This window comes from Rattus norvegicus, chromosome 13 (assembly GCF_036323735.1).
Source record: "Rattus norvegicus strain BN/NHsdMcwi chromosome 13, GRCr8, whole genome shotgun sequence".
NCBI lineage: Eukaryota > Metazoa > Chordata > Mammalia > Rodentia > Muridae > Rattus > Rattus norvegicus.
This window is the reverse complement of record NC_086031.1, coordinates 89292505-89310896: the sequence shown is the minus strand read 5'-3', so window position 1 is coordinate 89310896 and position 18392 is coordinate 89292505. Positions and strand designations below refer to the sequence as shown.

The 18392-nt window shown below is 40.1% G+C and overlaps 1 protein-coding gene across 1 annotated transcript in view; it reads right to left on the bottom strand.

Annotated features, from left to right (window-relative positions):
- Positions 1-7107: 7107 nt before the first annotated feature.
- The window catches only part of Fmn2 (formin 2), a 316927-nt gene continuing 305642 nt past the window's right edge, over positions 7108-18392 (bottom strand). Inside the window, exons 17-18 of the mRNA NM_001427798.1 lie at positions 10069-10150; positions 7108-8623 (exon numbers count right to left, since the gene is read on the bottom strand). Coding sequence (NP_001414727.1) covers positions 8597-8623; positions 10069-10150 — 109 coding nt within the window. The 3' untranslated portion in view covers positions 7108-8596. The remainder of the gene's footprint in view (positions 8624-10068; positions 10151-18392) is intronic.

Here is an 18392-nt window from a genome sequence, read left to right as displayed (position 1 = left end):
AGACGCGTGGTTCACTTTACAGCTTGAATGATTTAAATTCAACACAACAAGAATTTATCTTAGTTTATTAGACAAACATATTCCACTTGGATCAGCGGCACTACTCGTGCTTAGTCTCTAGCATGGCTGACTGATCTCTAGGTTGTAAAGTCGATGAAAATGTTCTACTCTGCTGACTGTGCAACTGAGAGTGTATTTCTAGCTAACTTAGTGTGAACTATCACCATTGATTATGTTTTGCTTGGGAGAGAATGATAAGATCAGATCATAAATAATGTAACCAAAGCTTGTTGATCCTCAGGGTATCCTCCGGATCTTCCTTAAGCCCTCCCCTTACCGGGTTCATGGCTACAGCTTCTCAAACACAGTAGACATCTCAGCCATGGGACCAAAGATGAACTATGTGAAACCTCATAGCTTCTGGTGATTTCTGGAGTTTCCAATATAGGATATGTGGTAAAACAAACAAACAAACAAAACCAGCCCCTAACCCCTCCCCACACTGCTGTATCATTCTTTGAATCCTGAGGTTCCTCTAGTCAGTCCACCTTTATTCCTAAACTGTACAAGGCTCTCTTGTATTTGTTGAATATCTGTGGTGTCAAGAGAGTTTACTGGATCAAAGAGGAAAGTATATCCATTCTATCTTGTCTGGTATCAAAGGTATCCAGAATTCTTGTAGGGTTAATCATCCCATCTCAACAGTATGTTGTGTAAGTGCCTAAGAATTTCCTGCATAGGCTTATTTAATCCGTATTTCTTACCTTGCCCTGTTACATGACCTTTTTGCGTAGTACAGAATACCCACAAAAGCCAGGTCTCCTCCAGCTTTATTCTGACAAGAGTTATGACAATTTAAATGTCCTAGAGGCAACAGAATAAACCAACTGGGTGTCCATTCCATAAGGAAGGAGATTTTGCCTTGTTCTCTTGCTCAAAGATAAGGGCAAAAATCCCAATTGCTACTCTGGTAGAGACCAATTCTAGTGTTGGACTATTTCTTGCCATTATCGTTGCATGAGCCAACATGTGAAATAAATAGGATAACATAGGAGTCAGGGCAATATTAAATATTTCAGCATTTCATTCACCCCCTCCATACCACTCCTTACTTTGCTGGGGTTATTCTCCTCCTTCTACCTGCCAAGTATTAGAATAGGTGAGCCCTGCCACACAGCACTTATGAACTGTTAAAGATGCAATTCAGAACTTCAAGTATGTCAGACATGAAGTTTATCAAGGTAGACAGACTCTTTCCTTGTCCATGCTTGGCTAGCAAATCCTTCCTATGAGGCCAGAGTTCAGGTGCTACATAGTGTTCTCTCTCTCATTCCTGGGGTTCTTCCCTCACCTCTTAGTGATTTGACTTAAGGTCTACTCTGTGAGATGTAAACCATGTCCAACACTGCATGGGTGACCAAGATCCAGAGACTAGCTATTCCAGGGATCAAGGGTAAAACCAAGTACTACGGATCTTAGAACAACAAAACCATAGTGACAAAATGACTCCTAATGATATTGTGTTATAGATCTGCACCTTGTTCAGCCAGCAACAGAGAAGCTTCCTCTGCTGCAGTTGAGAACAAAGAATCATAGTCTGACATTACACACACACACACACACACAGAGAGAGAGAGAGAGAGAGAGAGAGAGAGAGAGAGAGAGAGAGAGAGAGAGACTACTCAAGGGTTCTTAACACCCATCTCAATCTGGCCACCAAGCTCTTTGCTTCACACACAAAAAGCTTTGGCATTGAGGAATGTGGCTTCCCTCTGAAAGAAAACTTCTCCAGGGGCGTCCTCTCTTCATCTCCTCTCAGCCACACACTAGAGAATTCCCACACACTTTCTGGTCTGGGTTTTTGATACCTCTAATTTTAATCAAAGATGAAGTTAGCATTTTTGCTTCATGTTGCCCCAGGATAATTTCTGAGAGAAGAGGGGGTACTGGTTCCAGCCCCTACAGCATTTTAAATCATTCCACTTTTTCTATTGTTTTTACTTGTACTGTATAAGTAAAGATGCATTTCAGAAAAAAGAAAGAAGGAAAAGAAAAGCCCAGTCTCCCGATGTCGGAGTTCACTAGGGGGTTAGGAAATGGAAGAAATCACAGCAAGGGACAGGACACAGTCAATGTGTGCACTGCTCTTCCAGAGCCATTAACAGTCTCTCTGCACCCCAAATCCTCCCATCTAACATCCACACGCTTCACCATGGTTCGTTATATTTTTAAAGATAAACTTTCTGTCCTTCAGTTTAGTAATCTTTGCCCTCCTCTTTCTAGTATTTCTATTTTTTTGTGACGAATATCCCCTAAAGATTATATATACTTACAAACGTGCACAAAAATTCTAAACACATTCAACATTCCTGTCTGTTCCCTGTTCATTTTTTTAAAGCTCATGTTGCATATGTGTGTTTGTCTGGGGATAGATAGCACTGGCTCAAGGGAATTTTCCAGCTGTAAGAATACTGAAGGATATTAAGTCCCTGTTAGGTAGCATTGTATCTGGTATTTAACACCCAGTTTCTGTTTCTTCTCCTCTTAAATGTAGATTCCATGAGAATAAGACAGCTTTTTTTTTTTTTTTTGGTTTTTGTTTTGTTTTTATTATCTTTAATATTTTTTACAGTCCAGTCATTTTCCCCATCCTCTACTGCCCTCTAACAGTTCCCAATCCCATCTCTCCTTCTTTGTCTCCAAGAGGATGTCCCCATACCCCCTCACACCCCCACACCCTGCCATGCCTCCCTATTCCCTGCGACCTCAAGTCTCTCAAGAGTTAGGTGCATCTTCTCTCACTGAGGTCAAACAAGGCAGTTCTCTTCTGTAAATGTTTTGGGACCTCAGACCAGCTAGTGTATGCTGCCGGTTAGTGGCTAGGTAAGAGATCTCTGGGGTCCAGGTTTGTTGAGACTTCCGGTCTTCCTATGGGGGTACCCTGCTCTTTAACTTCTAGCCTTTCCCTATTTCAACCACAGAGTTCCCAACTTCAGACCATTGGTTGAGTGTAAGTATCTGCATCTGTCTCAGTCAGCTGCTGACTCTCGGAGGGTAGCCATGGTAGGCTCCTGTCTGTAGGTTCACCATAATGTCAATAATAGTGTCTGTTACTCCCAAGACAGACAGCAATTTCTGGTACATATTAACGGCCCAGTACTCATTGAATTACTCAGAGACAGAAAGGCAGGCTTATTAAGCATGTCTGAATTAGTTTCTTAAAATTTCGCAGCCATCTTGTTATTAATCTTTTAAAAACACAAAACTGACCTGTTATTGTTTACAGTCTGGAGTTGATTTACTGTTTGAGTTCCTGTGCCCTCCATGACCTCTGACATCCAAGTCCTCTGGTTTCCTCACTGGTACATGCCCTCTAGCAGACCTTCCTGTGAGGTTTTTGGATAGTAAACTCTTGGTTTTTAAATTCTGAAAACATTTATCTCTTCCACCGACAGTCTTGATTTGCTGTTTTCAAATTAGCTCTTAAGTATTTTATTTCTTGCTTTAGGGCAACTGCCCCTGTGTGGTAAGTGGTGTATTCTTTCTTCCTTGAGGATCTGATTCAGTTTGACCTCTTTAGGTAAAATTTATTGGTATTTATTTGTCTTGACACTTGTTGCATTCTCAAGCAAAAAGCATGCAATTCCTTGATCCTTGCAAACTCTCGGCCATTGTTTCTTGAAGCTCTTTACCTGTGCTTTCTTAAGCTATTACCAGTTTTTTTTCTTTTTGGGTCCTTGAGTCTCCATTTCTCCTGTGTCTTCTAATGTCTCTTGGGCATCATCGGCTTTGCCTTTTCATGTGTTCTAATCCCGAGGAATGCGTCAGCATCGCTGTTCTGCTCACCTGTTGTCTCCAGCTTATGGAAATGTCTCTTTTCTATCCCCCTGATCAGCTACATTATAGTTCATCACGAGCACTAAGCATAACTGTTTGTCATTCCACTTCTTCAGCAGGACTAGGTCTACTCTCCCTTATGAGCATTTTTTTCCTTGTGGGCCTAGGGGCTGTGGCTTGCAGATTTGTCTGAGAGGGTCTAAAGATAATGCTTCCTCCTTTTTAAAAAAAATAGAGTTATTGATATCACTCTGAATTCACATCCAGCCTTTCTTGGTGCCATTGAGTTCCTTTGTGGTGTCAACACTGGATGATAGATGTGGCCCAGTTTGGTCTGCTTTTTCCTGATGTCATACATGTAATATCAGCAATATCCTAAGGCCTCCAAGGTAGTTAGTTGCTCAGACGCCGGCATCAGTATCCTGGGCTTTGGCTTGATCTTACTGCTCCAATGGGACATAACCATTTCCTCTTACCTTGTACAGAGATTCCTTTGTTTATGGACTATCCCTGTCCCTTTCCCTCTACTCTCCAGATCTATACTTTCCAAAATAAATTTGGTCTTTTATGACTATTTAGAATTTAAAAACTTTAACCTCAGAGTTGTGAACATTCAGAGATTTATTTATTTAATGGGTGAGTGCTTTATCTCTATGTACAACTGTGTTCCAGGTATGGTATTAGACCCCATTACAGATGGTTGTAAGCCACCATGTGCTTGCTAGGAATTGAACTTAGGACTTCTGAAAGAGTAGCCAGTGCTCTTAATCAGTGAGCTATCTCTCCAGCTCTGAGTTATGCTTTTTAAACTATTAGAAAATTCTTCTATATGTGACCCTACTTAACTGCCTTAATTAAGAGGAATCAGCTGCTTCTCCTTTCTACATTGTCATCTATTTGCCATGAATTTGTAGTTGAACAAGGGTTAGCTATGTCATGTTAGACATGACATAGCCTTACGTAACCACATAACCTCAATAGTGACATAACCTCACTATTGTTTGTGTTTACAAAGTAAGCATGACCTAAGAAGATATGATTGTGTGTCCAGTTGACGAGGGGTGGACTTGGGATGGCTATTCTTGGTTGTCTGCTCCAATACATCTTGGAATTAAGGAAAATTCAACTGACTGAGTACACCTGTTGGGAACTTTCTTAACTACATCATTTGATGTGTAAAGACTCACTTTTAATTAGATCTTTTTGAAGTGGGGAGATAAACTTTTAATCCAGATCTTTTGAGGTAGGAAGATACACTTTTAATCTGGGTCACATCTTCTGGTGGCAGCCTAGAGAAAGTATTTGGAAGAAGAAAGCTTTATCTCTTTGTCTGTTTGTTCTTGCTCCTGCTCTGGCTGGTAAGATTATTCCTTTACTGTCATTAGACTCTAGCTCTGATGTATATTGAAGATCAGCTGAAACGTTTGATCCTATGGACTGAAGAACGACTGGATTCATTCCCATAACCTTGACTAATGTGATCCTCAGTCTCTACCATAACCCAGTCCCAACAAGAGACTTCTTTCAGTCCTCCATTTGTTTGCACCCTGTAGTTTGTGGAACAGTTGGCAGTTTGCCTTTCTTTAATAAATACTTACTAAATATCTGTAACTTTCTAGAAACCAGAAAGACCAGTGTCAAGGGATGTCCTCTAGGAAGTAGTTACTAATTTCAGACATGATTATCAGTGAGCTAGATATGAGGGGACAATGGCTCAAGGTGAGGGGAAACGTATAAAAAGATTTATAGTGGATGGGCTACTTCATTTTCTGTTGCTATAGCAGAATGACATATAGTGCATACTACACAAGAGAAGTTCATATCAATAGAATTCTAGAGCCTGGGGAGTCCAGAATCAACTGAGTGTATCTGGTGAGGGTCTTTCTGCTGCATGTGACCACTGCAGAATGTATCACAAGGCAACACAGCATGAAATAGAGTGGTTTTTGTTTTCTTCTCCCAATAAGAATCTACTTTTTCAGTACTGACATAAATTCCCTTATAGCCAGACCACCCCCCTTAGCTTCCCCTGACACAGATGGTTTAGGTATGAAGATTCCAATATTTGAACTTTTGGGGGACTTATACAGATCATGGGAGGTTAGAAAGGACTGGGAACCTGATTGCTCTGTCAGTCACAGTCCAGAGTTTGGATGAATGCTGGTCACACACACTTTGATATAACAACTAAGACCTTTGCAGTAGGAAATGCAGATTATCAGCTTTGTGTTTTCGAACAAAAAATGGGTGTGATGTGTACCTAAGAACTGAAACGAAGCACATTTTTAAATATGACAGTAATTGAAAGACAGCGTGATGCTAATATTGACAGGTTCTGAGATCACGCAGGAGACAAACGTCTAGGCATGTCTTAGATGGGCTACCAGGGGTGGAAATGTCTACCCTAAATATTTGCAGCATTATTCCATTGGCTGAGGTTCTAGACTGAAGAAAAGGGAGAACATAAACTGAGAACTGCATTGCACCCCTCCTTCTTTTCCTCCTTCTTCTTTTGATTCATGAATGTGAAGGCCATGTAATCAGTTACCTTATGCTCCTGCTACCCCTGACTGTATCCCTTTGAACTATGAACCAAATCAACCACTTCTGCAAGTTGCTTTTCTCAGGTCTTTCTATCAAGGTAAACAAAACAAAGCAAAACTAATACAGTTATCAAGGTAATTCAAACCAGTTTGGAACTAAGACTTTCATGATCTAGGAGGAAAATGAGAACATCTTCATAGCAGGTACAACGAATAGTGTTGGGAGTTGAGTCCATGAAGACTCAAGGGAGAGTGAGATCTAAGAAATGATCCCTGCATCTGAGGATGGAGGCTGTTTCCTGAGATAGATAACACGGAAGAATGAAATTTGGAGGCACAAGATAACAAACTTGAATCTGGTCTTGCATATAATAAGTATTATGGTATAGTATTGCATTGGAAATGGATATTAGGAAAGTAAAATGTTTGCTGGATCTCAGGAAAGAAAACAAATGGGTGAATCGTTAATATTTTATCAGGATTTCTGACTCAGGCAGCGTGATAGACTTAAGTTCCAGAATCCTGAAATGATTGATGTTTAGCTCACTTCCCACCAGTATTCCCTGGAAAAGTTGAATACAATGTATATATATGATATACATATATATATGTGTGTATCTAGAGTGGTAGAGCGCTTACGTAGGAAGCGCAAGGCCCTGGGTTCGGTCCCCAGCTCCGAAAAAAAAAAAAAAAGAACCAAAAAACCCAAAACAAAACAAATATATTATATGCACACAGCCAACACAAATATTTTATTATTCATTTTATTTTCATATAAATTAACATCCTAAAAAATCGAAATAGAAACACTAAATACAGTATTGCACATAGCGATCTTTGTTAAATGCCCCATTACTTCATTGAAGAGTGGTAATGTCCACATCGGAAGGACTGAGAGATAGGAAAACTACAAAACAACAACAGAAGAAAATAAAATACTACTGTTTCTTTGCACTTCAAATACAAAGTAAAAGGCAAGAGATCGTACTTTACATAAATAAAAGTATAGCTATGATTTAGAACATTATTTTTAAGTTGCTGTCCATAACTGGTTGGCAATAGCAGTAAATTTTCCCCCTGTCTAAAACCATAACTCTCAATGAATATTATTAGCAGCAATTGAAAAGAACAACTATTAATGTTATACAAAACCCTCTTAATCAATTACGATCTGACTTAAATATGTTCAGAAAGAATAGGAAACTTACTGACTGTTTCCTGACAGTAGAGTGAGTAAAATCCCTTCCCAGGACCCTTTAGATGAGAGACAAACACATCCTCATGTCATAGCCGTAAAATTAAAACCCAATTATGTCAAAATATGCAGACAGGTATTTTACTTAACATGGTTCAGATAGATAGGATTCATCTATTTTTCTCTATCTTTTACAATAAGTGGATGTCAAAAAATAAATTTGACAATTTCATGAGCTTCACTTATTCAAATTTCCTGAAAATATTAAGTGAAGCTTGTGTATGTGTGTGAGAAAGAATGTGAGTCTATGAGTGAGAAACGGTGTGTTTGTGTAAGAGAAAGAAGAAAGAGAGAGAGAGAGATAGAGATAGAGAGAGAGAGAGAGACAGAGTTAAGTATTGCAGTGTTAGACATAGAGAGACATCTCATGATTTCAATTATTTCTGCTTCAGACCAGTTTTCATAGGGTCTCAAGAGAAATATTACGGAGAGCAACTTAAGCATGGGAGAGGCATGGACCATAACATATAGATGGTATTTACTTCTCAAATAGACACTTTGTTGTAGCAGAAGTCAAGTAGATACAATGGGTTCACTAGGAATAACCTTTACCCACAGGTCTAATCACATCCATGTGGAGTTCTGGTTGTCAGTAAAAAGGGAAACATTTTTGTAGAACAAGAGAGAATCTCACAAAAGGAAACTGTAGGTTAAGGTTCAGCATGTTCAGAATTAATGCCGAGATAGTGTCTCTTAGACGTACCACTTAGGTCTGTTGGCAGAATGCCACAATGTTTACAAAAAGAAAAGGTGTCCGATTCTCCACAGGTCTACTGCTTTTTTAATTTTAAAGGGACAAACAATAAATTTCAACAACCAACAAACTGCCTAGAGAACAGGAAGATTACGCAAGAGGTTCACAGGAAAATGATCAGGAGGGTGTAGCTTCCTTCCCTCCTTCAGGTCAGGTGGATGCTGGGAAAGTTGTTTCAATGACGTGCTTTCTTCTGCTGTTCACCCCTCAAGTTTTCATGCTGATCTTTGCTTTCTAATAAGAAGCAAACAAATGGATTAAAAATGAGGGGATTAAAAATAAAAAGGGGAAGGAGCTTAGAGCGGCCCCCAAATGGTTTTTATTTCTATTGAATTCTCTGGATAAACGTGAAAAGATCAGCTCATTCAGAAAACTTTACATGCATTGTATCTGATTCATCTTTAAATTTTTTTCAATTTTTCATTGAAAAAAATTATGAAATACTTTCAAGGAAATCAGTTTTTAAAGTGTAACTTGTAACATATGTGAAGGGGAGGGGACAGCACGGTTCTGTTGTTCCAGATCCCACTTGCAAAGATATGAATACAGAATTAAATCCAGTGAACTGATTTCCTGGTGGAAATGTTTTAATTCTCTTCTCTTTCAAAGCAGTATAATCAGGGTTAGCTAATAATCATTGCTCTTATTCAATATGGCTTTATTAATCTTTGATCAGAAAGCAGCATGAGACGAATTTGCCATTAGATAAAACTACTTTTGATACAGAAAACCCTATGGGAAAATAAATTATATCTGAACATAGGGATATTTTCTAAACAAGGCTTCTTAACCCTCGGGCAGTTTGAGTTATCTGAACTGTCTATTTTATTTAGACTATGTTATACTAATCCAATTCAAGGTGCTTCAGTTAGGGTTTGAGAGAGGTCTCAACAGTTAAGTGAAATTGTTCATGTAGAAGCTCAGAGTTCAGTTCCTACCTAGAACCTATGTGAAGTCACTCATAACACTTTGAATCTCCAGCTTCAAGGGAGTCAAAATCCTCTTCCCACCACCTCAGGCACTTGCCTCCACATGTACAGACTCAATGGTTAATTAAAAATAAAAACAAATCTTAAAATGCTTTTATTTGGTGTCCTAAATTGTCATCTAAACCAGCACTATTTACTTGTTCTGGCAACAAGAGATGTAGGACACCTTCAAAACCCTCATCAAATTGTCTACAGTACCAGAAGGGAGAACTTACCTTTATAATCAACATTTCTTTCTAAGAGTATACAAGTTGGTGGTTATTTTGTTTGTTTCTCATTTGTTTTGTAATGGAGGACTTGACCAAGGAGAATTCCTAGATTATCCTTCTAGACAAATAGCCTCCTTAAGAGCATATCTCATTTCCTATTGAGTTTTAGGGAGCAAATCTCCTGTTAGACACTCTGGGTTAAAGAGCATCAGTGGCTCATGACTCATGTATAACGAGAAGTCCAGGAGGATACCTGCCCCAAGAAGTGGTCACAGGCTCTCACATGTTTTAATTCCCAAGTTTCAAATACTCAACCTTGAAACTGACCCAACTACAAAGTCCCAATTAAGGATATAAAGAGACTTTTGGAATTAGAAGCTCATTATCCAAAGAAAAGATAAATATGACTAAAATATTATTATATAACTGTATGTATTGCAAAGACAGTCACAAGCTGAAAACAAGAATAGTGAATACTTACAATCCCAGAGTCATGTCTCGGTTTTACTTTGTAGAGTGATTTTCCTTTCTTCTGCCTACACACTTCCTCAGCTTCTTTGACTCTAAGTGGGGAAAAAGACAACTTATTTAAACAGAAGCCCACAGGGACCGCAGAAATCTACTTTATACCATGGGGTTAGAGGGCAACTCATTATTTGAATTACTGAGAAATAAGTCACACAGGAATGTCTCCGATATTTGATTTTAAAATTGAAATTGTTAGAACAGGTCACTCATGTGAGGTTGCAGGTCCTGGGATGGGATATATATATATATATATGTGTGTGTGTGTGTGTGTGTGTATATACATATATATATGTATATATATAATTTTATTAGATATATTTTTACTTACATTTCAAAGGTTATTCCCCTTCCCGTTTCCTGTCCATAAGCCCCCATACCCTCCCCTCCCCCTTACAGGTATTTCCCCCATCCATCCCCCTTACTGCCACTCCCATATTCCCCTGCACTGGGGTCCAACCTTGACTGAACCAAGGGTTTCCCCTTCCCCTGGTGCCCCAAAAAGGCTATTCTCTGCTACTTATGCAGTTGGAGCCCTGGGTCAGTCCATGTATAACTTTCGGTAGTGGTTTAGTCCCTGGAAGCTCTGGTTGGTTGGCATTGTTGTTCTTATGGGGTTGCAAGCTCCTTCAACTCTTTCAATACTTCGATTCCCCCCAAGGGGGTCCTATTCCCAGTTTGGTGGTTTGCTGCTAGCATTGATCTCTGTATTGGACATGCTCTGGATGGGTCTTTCAGGAGAGATCTATATCCAGTCCCTTTCAGCATACATTTTCTAGCTTCATCAATTTTATCTAGTTTTGGTGGCTGTATAAATATGGGCCACATGTGGGTCAGGCTCTGAATGGCCATTCCTTCAGTCACTGCTCTGAATTTTGCTTCCATCTCCCCTCCTATGGATATTTTCCCCCTAAAAGGGATGGGATATATTAAATAAATATAAGGGGATCAACTACTACATAACTCAGAAATATTTTCATAATTAAGGTTGATCACATAAAAGTTTACATAAAGATTTAAAATAACTTTGGATCCATTTTCTCTATACCAAACTCACCTAGACATAAAAAGACATTTGGAATAAAATTTGTGGGCAGTTGCAGCAACTTCATCAAGCATGGAAGCAATTATCTATCGGAAGACAGCCAAAAGAATGACCCACAGTGAACAATGCCTTGGGGAACTGTGAGAGAGGTTCCATGAAAGGAAGGCAGAAGACCATATGCAGATTCACGGTACACTGACCACATGGGGTTCTATAGCTAGCTATCATTTGACCTCCAACAGGAACAAACATGTCTTATGAATTAAAGGTAAAGATTGTTACAGGAGGCACAAAATCACATTCAAGAACAATCCAGGGAACAAGTTGCACTAAAAGGCCCTCAGGTTTTTGCCCTCCCCTCCCCCGCCCGCCAGGAGCTTCTCTCACAGTTCCCCAGGCACTGCTCACCAGGGGTCATTCTTCTGACCAGGTTCCAATGATTACCATTTAATTGGTACAATAAATAAATAAACAAACAGGTAAGTAAAGAAATAGAACAATTGCAAAGTGATTACCCCTTTCCCACTGGTTTAGGAAATAAGGTCTTCTAGGCAACCCAGGATGCCCTGAAATCTGAATTCTTGCTGTCACCTCCTAAGAGCTGAGATTCAAGGATGTACTATTATTGCCAGTAGAACCTTTCACATGTCAAGATTTCTTTTTGTATATATGCTCCAAAGAAACACTCACTGGCCATCAGAGGTATCGCTTAAAAGAGAGTGCAACTTAGAGATTAACTCTTCATTAATTGACCTTACTATTGAACACTGGCAATGTCCTATCACCTCTAACCTTGGGACACCCTTAAAAAAATAAAAGGACAGAACACAAAAATATTACATCATAATGACAGACAAGTCCTTCCGAGGCCATAGAGTACTTTGCTAAAACATTTCTTTACAAATTTTTATATATTATAACAAGTCACAACTGAATTTATTAAAGAAACAGAAATAAACCTTCAAGGTAGGATTCCATTAATAGAAGAACAGGGCACAACAAAAAAAGAATATGATCTGTCGGGTTCATTTATTTTTTTAATCTTGTGATATCTACTTAAGAATAAAATTATTTAAACATGAAATATGTCAGAAGATTCTGAACAGGCTGTGACATGACCTTAAGAAAAATATACCTTGTTGATTATATTTCTTAGGAGAGAAAAAAACAGTTCTTGAATAGTTTTCTTGGTCTCTGTAACAAACACGCTAATGACAGAATTTATCTCCTGATTCAACCTTCCTTAAACAAGAGAAGAGTCACTGATCCAGGCAGGCGTCTCTAGCATGATGTGAAAGTAATTCCTTTTACATACAACATCAAAATGCTGTTTTCCTAGTCAGTAATTCCAGAAACTCAGGACAGTTTAGACATTGCATTGTTACCACATTTATTACTTCCCCCCAAGCCATAAATTCCCTTTAATCCCCCCTTAAACATTTGAAGACAAAAACATTTTCTCTATAACAAACCAAGCATTTCAGAGTCACCATCTTCCTCTGAAAGAGCTGCCAGTAAATTTAAGCTTGAAGTATTTGGATAGGGAATTAAGGGACCTTTCTTTCTCTCTCTCTTTTTTAGCACTTAGCCAAAATCCAGTAGATCCCCCTTTTAAATTTGCTTGGAGTCCTTTAAAACATTTCATAACACACAAAAAAAAAAGAGTATTTAGATCCCCAGAGCATCCTGGTGTTCACTCTGTTCTATTTGCTGCAGTTTTAGAACGTATCTTGGTTAGAATCACAGGAAGCTGATCTTAATACAAACATATTTAATTGTACATGAAAGAAAGTCCAGCCATTCCTTACGGTAGAGCCCATGACAACTGCAGAGAATGTGCGTCAAGGTGGCGTCATGGGGTCCTTTAGCTTGTTTGTTCATTTGGCAAATATTTTGGGAGCATCAACTCCAAGTCAGGCCCTGGTGCAGCTTCGGTTTATAGGGACAAATCAACTGAATGTCTATAGACCAGAGGCCTACTAGAGCAGAAGCTCGTAATCACCATGTGCGCTATGGGCAACCCTCGGAATTTGTACAGAGGAGGCTTCTGTAATTGGTATTTGGGAATTATAAAAACCACTTGGGAAGTATGTTGAGGGTTGACTCTTTCAAATAACCAAGACAGCTCAATTGTTCATATTTTTGAAAGATAAATTATTTCAGGATGAAGGAAATGGTAGAGGAAGAGACCAGGAATACCATTCTGCACTTCAGAAAAGAAAGTGTAGTTTCCACTTCTTCGGCCACAAAATTTCTACCAGGTAAATATTCCAAATGTGTCCTTATCTGTGTCTTAGTGCCTGTATGTTGATCATTTCATCTTAGGCACCTTGAGGTGCACATTGGTGACTTGGGGAGTTGGAACGCTGAGCACTGGAATAAACAGACTGCATTTCTACTTTGAGCTTATTCTATGGGGAATCTGCCATAATGCAAGTCTCCAATTGCATGGATATTTTCAGACTGAGTCCCTCTGAGATATAGGGGAAGCATCTGGGGAAAATGATGCAGGCAGCCTGTGAGCACCTCTTTGCGAAACAGTGCTCTCTGGAAATGGCCTAGACTTCTTTCACAGGACAGTAATCTCTTTTCAGCCCTCTTATTCAACAGAAGACGAGTAAACATGTTCACCTCCATTCTGTTTTGTTGAATTTTTTCCTTTTAAGTTAATTAATTACATCCCGCTCCCTGACCTCCTCCAGGTAGCCCCCTCCCATAATTCTTCCTCCATAACCCCTCCTCTTCTCATCTGAGCAGGTGCCCCACCCATATCACCCCAACCCTGGCATCTCAAATCCCTGTGAGGCTAGGTGTTTCCTCTCCCACTGAGGCCACACAAGGAAGCCCAGCTACTAGAACTGCAACTACTAGGCTGAGTTACTGCTCCTCTTTCTAAATGCCAACTGCACTTCAATATCTCTCTTGCAAGATGTCTTTCCCTTCACACTGGAGATTGGATCAAAAAAAGTATCCCTGGAGTTCAGATTTACAGCCAAAATTGGCAAAAATGAATGAAAGGGAGAAAGGGGAAAGAAAAAAGAAATAAAAAAAGTTCAGAGCTCAGATTTACTACCAGAATTGGAAGGGAGGGAGGGAGGGAGGGAGGGAGGGAGCGAGGGAGGGAGAGAGAGAGAGAGGAAGAAGAAGAAGAAGAAGAAGAAGAAGAAGAAGAAGAAGAAGAAGAAGAAGAAGAAGAAGAAGAAGAAGAAGAGGAGGAGGAGGAGGAAGAGGAGGAGGAGGAAGAGGAGGAGGAAGAGGAGGAGGAGGAGGAGGAGGAGGAGGAAGAAGAAGAAGAAGAAGAAGAAGAAGAAGAAGAAGAAGAAGAAGAAGAAGAAGAAGAAGAAGAGGAGGAGGAGGAGGAGGAGGAGGAGGAGGAGGAGGAGGAGGAGGAGGAAGAAGAAGAGGAGGAGGAGGAGGAGGAGGAGGAGGAGGAGGAGGAGGAGGAGGAGGAGGAGGAGGAAGACGACGACAGTATGAATTGATTGAGGATGTACTTCAGTTAATAAAGTGCTGGTGTAGCATTCCCAAAGCCCAAGGTCTGATCATCACCACAAGGCCAGGCACAGTGGCATGCACCTATAACCTCAGCACTTGGAAGCAGAGGCAGAAGCATACAAAATCCAAGGTCATTGTGAACTGTGTGTTTGGTTAACCTGTGACATATGACAGCTGTCTCATAAGAAAGTAAGAACAAAAGAAATGCAAGAGGGAGCAAAGAGAAAAAAAGAGAGAAATGAATGCAAAGAAAGACAGAAATAAGAAAGCCAGGGAAGGACAAGTTGGTGAGGGGGGGTGCCGGAGCTAGCTCTCAAGATCAGTATCTTCCCAAATGAGCTATCGCAGCAGATTTTGTCACCTGTCACTTTAGGTCTAGTATATAAGTTCTGTAAGCCATTTATCTGCTTTTTACTCTGGTTCCTTTCCCTCACTCAGTGAATCCAAACATTTAGAAATGAGTAGCAATTTGGGATCCATCCCATGTATAGGCACCAAACTCTGACACTATTACTGATGCCATCTTATGCTTGCAAACAGGAGCCTAGCATGGTTATCCTCTGAGAGGCTCTACCAGCAGCTGACTGAGACAGATGCAGATACTCACAGGCAACCACCTGGCTGAGGTCAGGGACCCCTATGGAAGAGTTAGGGGAAGGACTGAAGGAGCAGGGCTGAAGAGGATGGCAACCCCATGGGCAGAACAACAGAATCAACTAACCTGGACCCCTGGGAATTCCCAGAGACTAAGCCACCAACCAAAGAGCATACATGGGCTAGTCACTTCCCAACCCTGCCCTTGACCAGCACATATGTAGCAGAGGACTGCCTTGTCTTGCTTCAGTAAGAGAGGATTTGCCTAATCCTGTAGAGAATTTATGGCCCAGGGAAGGGGGATGCTGTGGAAGACTGAGGTGGGGGTGACTGGGTGTGTGAGGGGAGGTGAGAAGGAGGACCTTCTTAGAGGCAAAGGGGAGGGGCAATTGGGTGAAGAACTTTAGGAGGGGGGCCAGAAAGGGGGCATCATTTGGAATGAATATAAATAAAATAATTTAATAAAAAAGTACACCACTAAATAAATCATTAAAAAAATTGCAAAGAAGAAACATTTCTAGCAATAAATTAAAAGCAGCAATTTTTACTAGTCCATTCAACACTGTAATAATTTGGAATGGGGGGTAGAAATAGAAGGAGAGACAGCATTTGGTTTACAAAAGGCTGTCACCAAGAACAGAAAAGGTTCCCGGAGAAAGGGAACCACTGGCTAGGGTGAAGTTGGGGTCTCCTATTTCCGAACATCATCTACAACCAAGTTCAACCTTCGAGTCCCTCTTTATTGAAATGGAGTAAGAGTATGGCCAAGTCTATGAATGCTGTGAAGAAGCATCAACAGGTCTATGCATGGCTAATGATGATAGATTCCTTTAAACAGAGCTGTATACACAGAACTGGGAGCAGGACTGCCAGTACGTTAGTTAATTGAGATTCTGTCCTCTTAACAAACTAAAAGGAGAGGTAAAGATGTTAGCATTGCATCTGTGATTGACAGGCTCGTTTTAACCATTGGGACACCCCATCAACAGTGTGGACAGTAAAAAGAAAATGTGTGCAGATCAAATCATAGGAAAATAAAAAGAAAGTACTCATTCATCATGTTTAGTGATTTCAAAAAAACAATACAAGAAGCAGAGATCAGAAAACAGGAAATGGAGCACTATCCTTTAAGAGGAAGAAGGGATATCAGACAGTACATAATGGCTATAAAGTTTACTGTAAATATTTTTTTTCTGTAATTGTTTTCTATGATGCTTCAGAAACAAAGAAATCTTTACGTCTCTGCAAAAATGTCCAAAGTGCATGTTTATTCCTTGACAAGAGGACCAGGAGGTGTCACAAGAAGAAGTGGTGTCCTCTGTCTTTTAAGAGAACAGTTGACAATGACCAGTGATCAAAAGATATATAGAATCATGTTTGGCAAAGACATGGTGAATAATATAAGCAAAATGAGTTTTGCAAAAATAGGGGAAGGAGGGAAAGAGGGAAAAGGAGGTGGAGAAGAGCAAGAGGTGTTTATGTGCATGTATATGTGACACACGACACACACACACATACACAGAGACACACAGACACACACACACACGTACACTTGTGTGGCTGTGTGCATGTGCTCATGCACCATGTGTCCACTCATGCATGCGTGTGATAGCCAGAGGTTGGCTTCAGTAGCCACCTTTTGTCTTGAGAGACAGAGTCTATTACCGACAATGACGCTTACAGATTCAGTCAGCACTGGCCCATGGGCTTCAGCTATCTGCTGTCAACTTCTCTCCACTATTAATTTATAGTGACAGATTGTGGTGCCACAGAGACCAAGAGACAGGAAAGGCAAGAGTGGTTTTGTTAAAGAATAGATTATACTAACTGTAGATGTAATGGTTTTTAGGTTCCACAAAACCTACTACCATCATTGTAACCAAAAACCATAAACAAGCCTGCCTCAGGCCAGTCATAAAAATATATATATATTCTGAGGATCATTATACAAAGATCTCTGACTACAAAGCTGCAGCTTTGCTGGAATTTACCTAAAAACTCCTACACAGAGTTTAACATCTCCAAAATAAACTTGTAGATATTTTCTGAACAGGGGTTATTTACTTTCTACACAAGTATATAGGATTTGCATTTTTACTCGCAGAGTATGTGGGTGGCTGCTGCTTCATTTGGGTTTAGTGTATTAAGCTTAAAAGCTGCTACACACAAAGGAGATTTGGGCCCGGGAGATGGGAACAATTTTCAGGTTTACAATATCACAAAGAAGATATATATGAGTAGGGAAATAGGGAAGTAGTTCTTGGAGGAGTTGTTAACATCAGTTTTAAATTTTCATCATTTTTATACAAATAAAAACTTTTAAACTATGTCTGTACTAAAACTGAATTCATTAAGCATTTTTTTTTAAATGAAGGGAATGGCTTTTCATTTCTGTTCTAGTAAAGATGCATTTCCCACCCTTGAACCATCCCTGGCCCCAGACCCATTTATTGTCAGGCAAATATATACAAAATGTTCAGTGCTGTTAAGTTTGAAAACAGTCTGTGAGATGAGCAGAGAGATAGACTCGGATGCAGACAGAAAAGAGAAGCCAGACATCCCTGTAGCCTGTAGACAGAACAACTTCTATCCACCTTTGAAGGCCACCCTGGCCACAATCTTATCAAGAAAAGATACACGGTCTGGTTGTCATTCAACAGGATGGGGAAGGCAGCTGCTTCACCATTGGTAAACATTAATAATTTGGTCTACAAAAGTAAATATGGCAGACAGTCATGTCTCACTGGCCCCAGAACAGCTTTCTGGGCGTGAGAGTCTTCACTCTGGGAGTCAGGAGGTTTGTATGGGAGAGAGGTGTAGATTGAGTCTGGGGCAGATACTTCACAGGTCTAAGGTCCCCCTTCATGAAGAGATAGACCTAGCAGGAAGCTAACAGCACAGGACAGTGCCCTTCCTGCCACGCCAGAATGCACACTACCAAAATATAACACCATGGGGTCTGCCAAAATATAACAAATTATTATTTTTTCAACCTACAAAGTGGGAAGAGAGAGGCAGAGATCTTAGACCATGGTTGGTTGGCAGGAATGGGTTAAGACTCCTGGGATTCTTCCAGGCAGATCCAACAAAGCTTTCCGATGCCCTGTGGAGTTAAAGGTGATTTAAGCAAGTTTATTCTGCTTTAT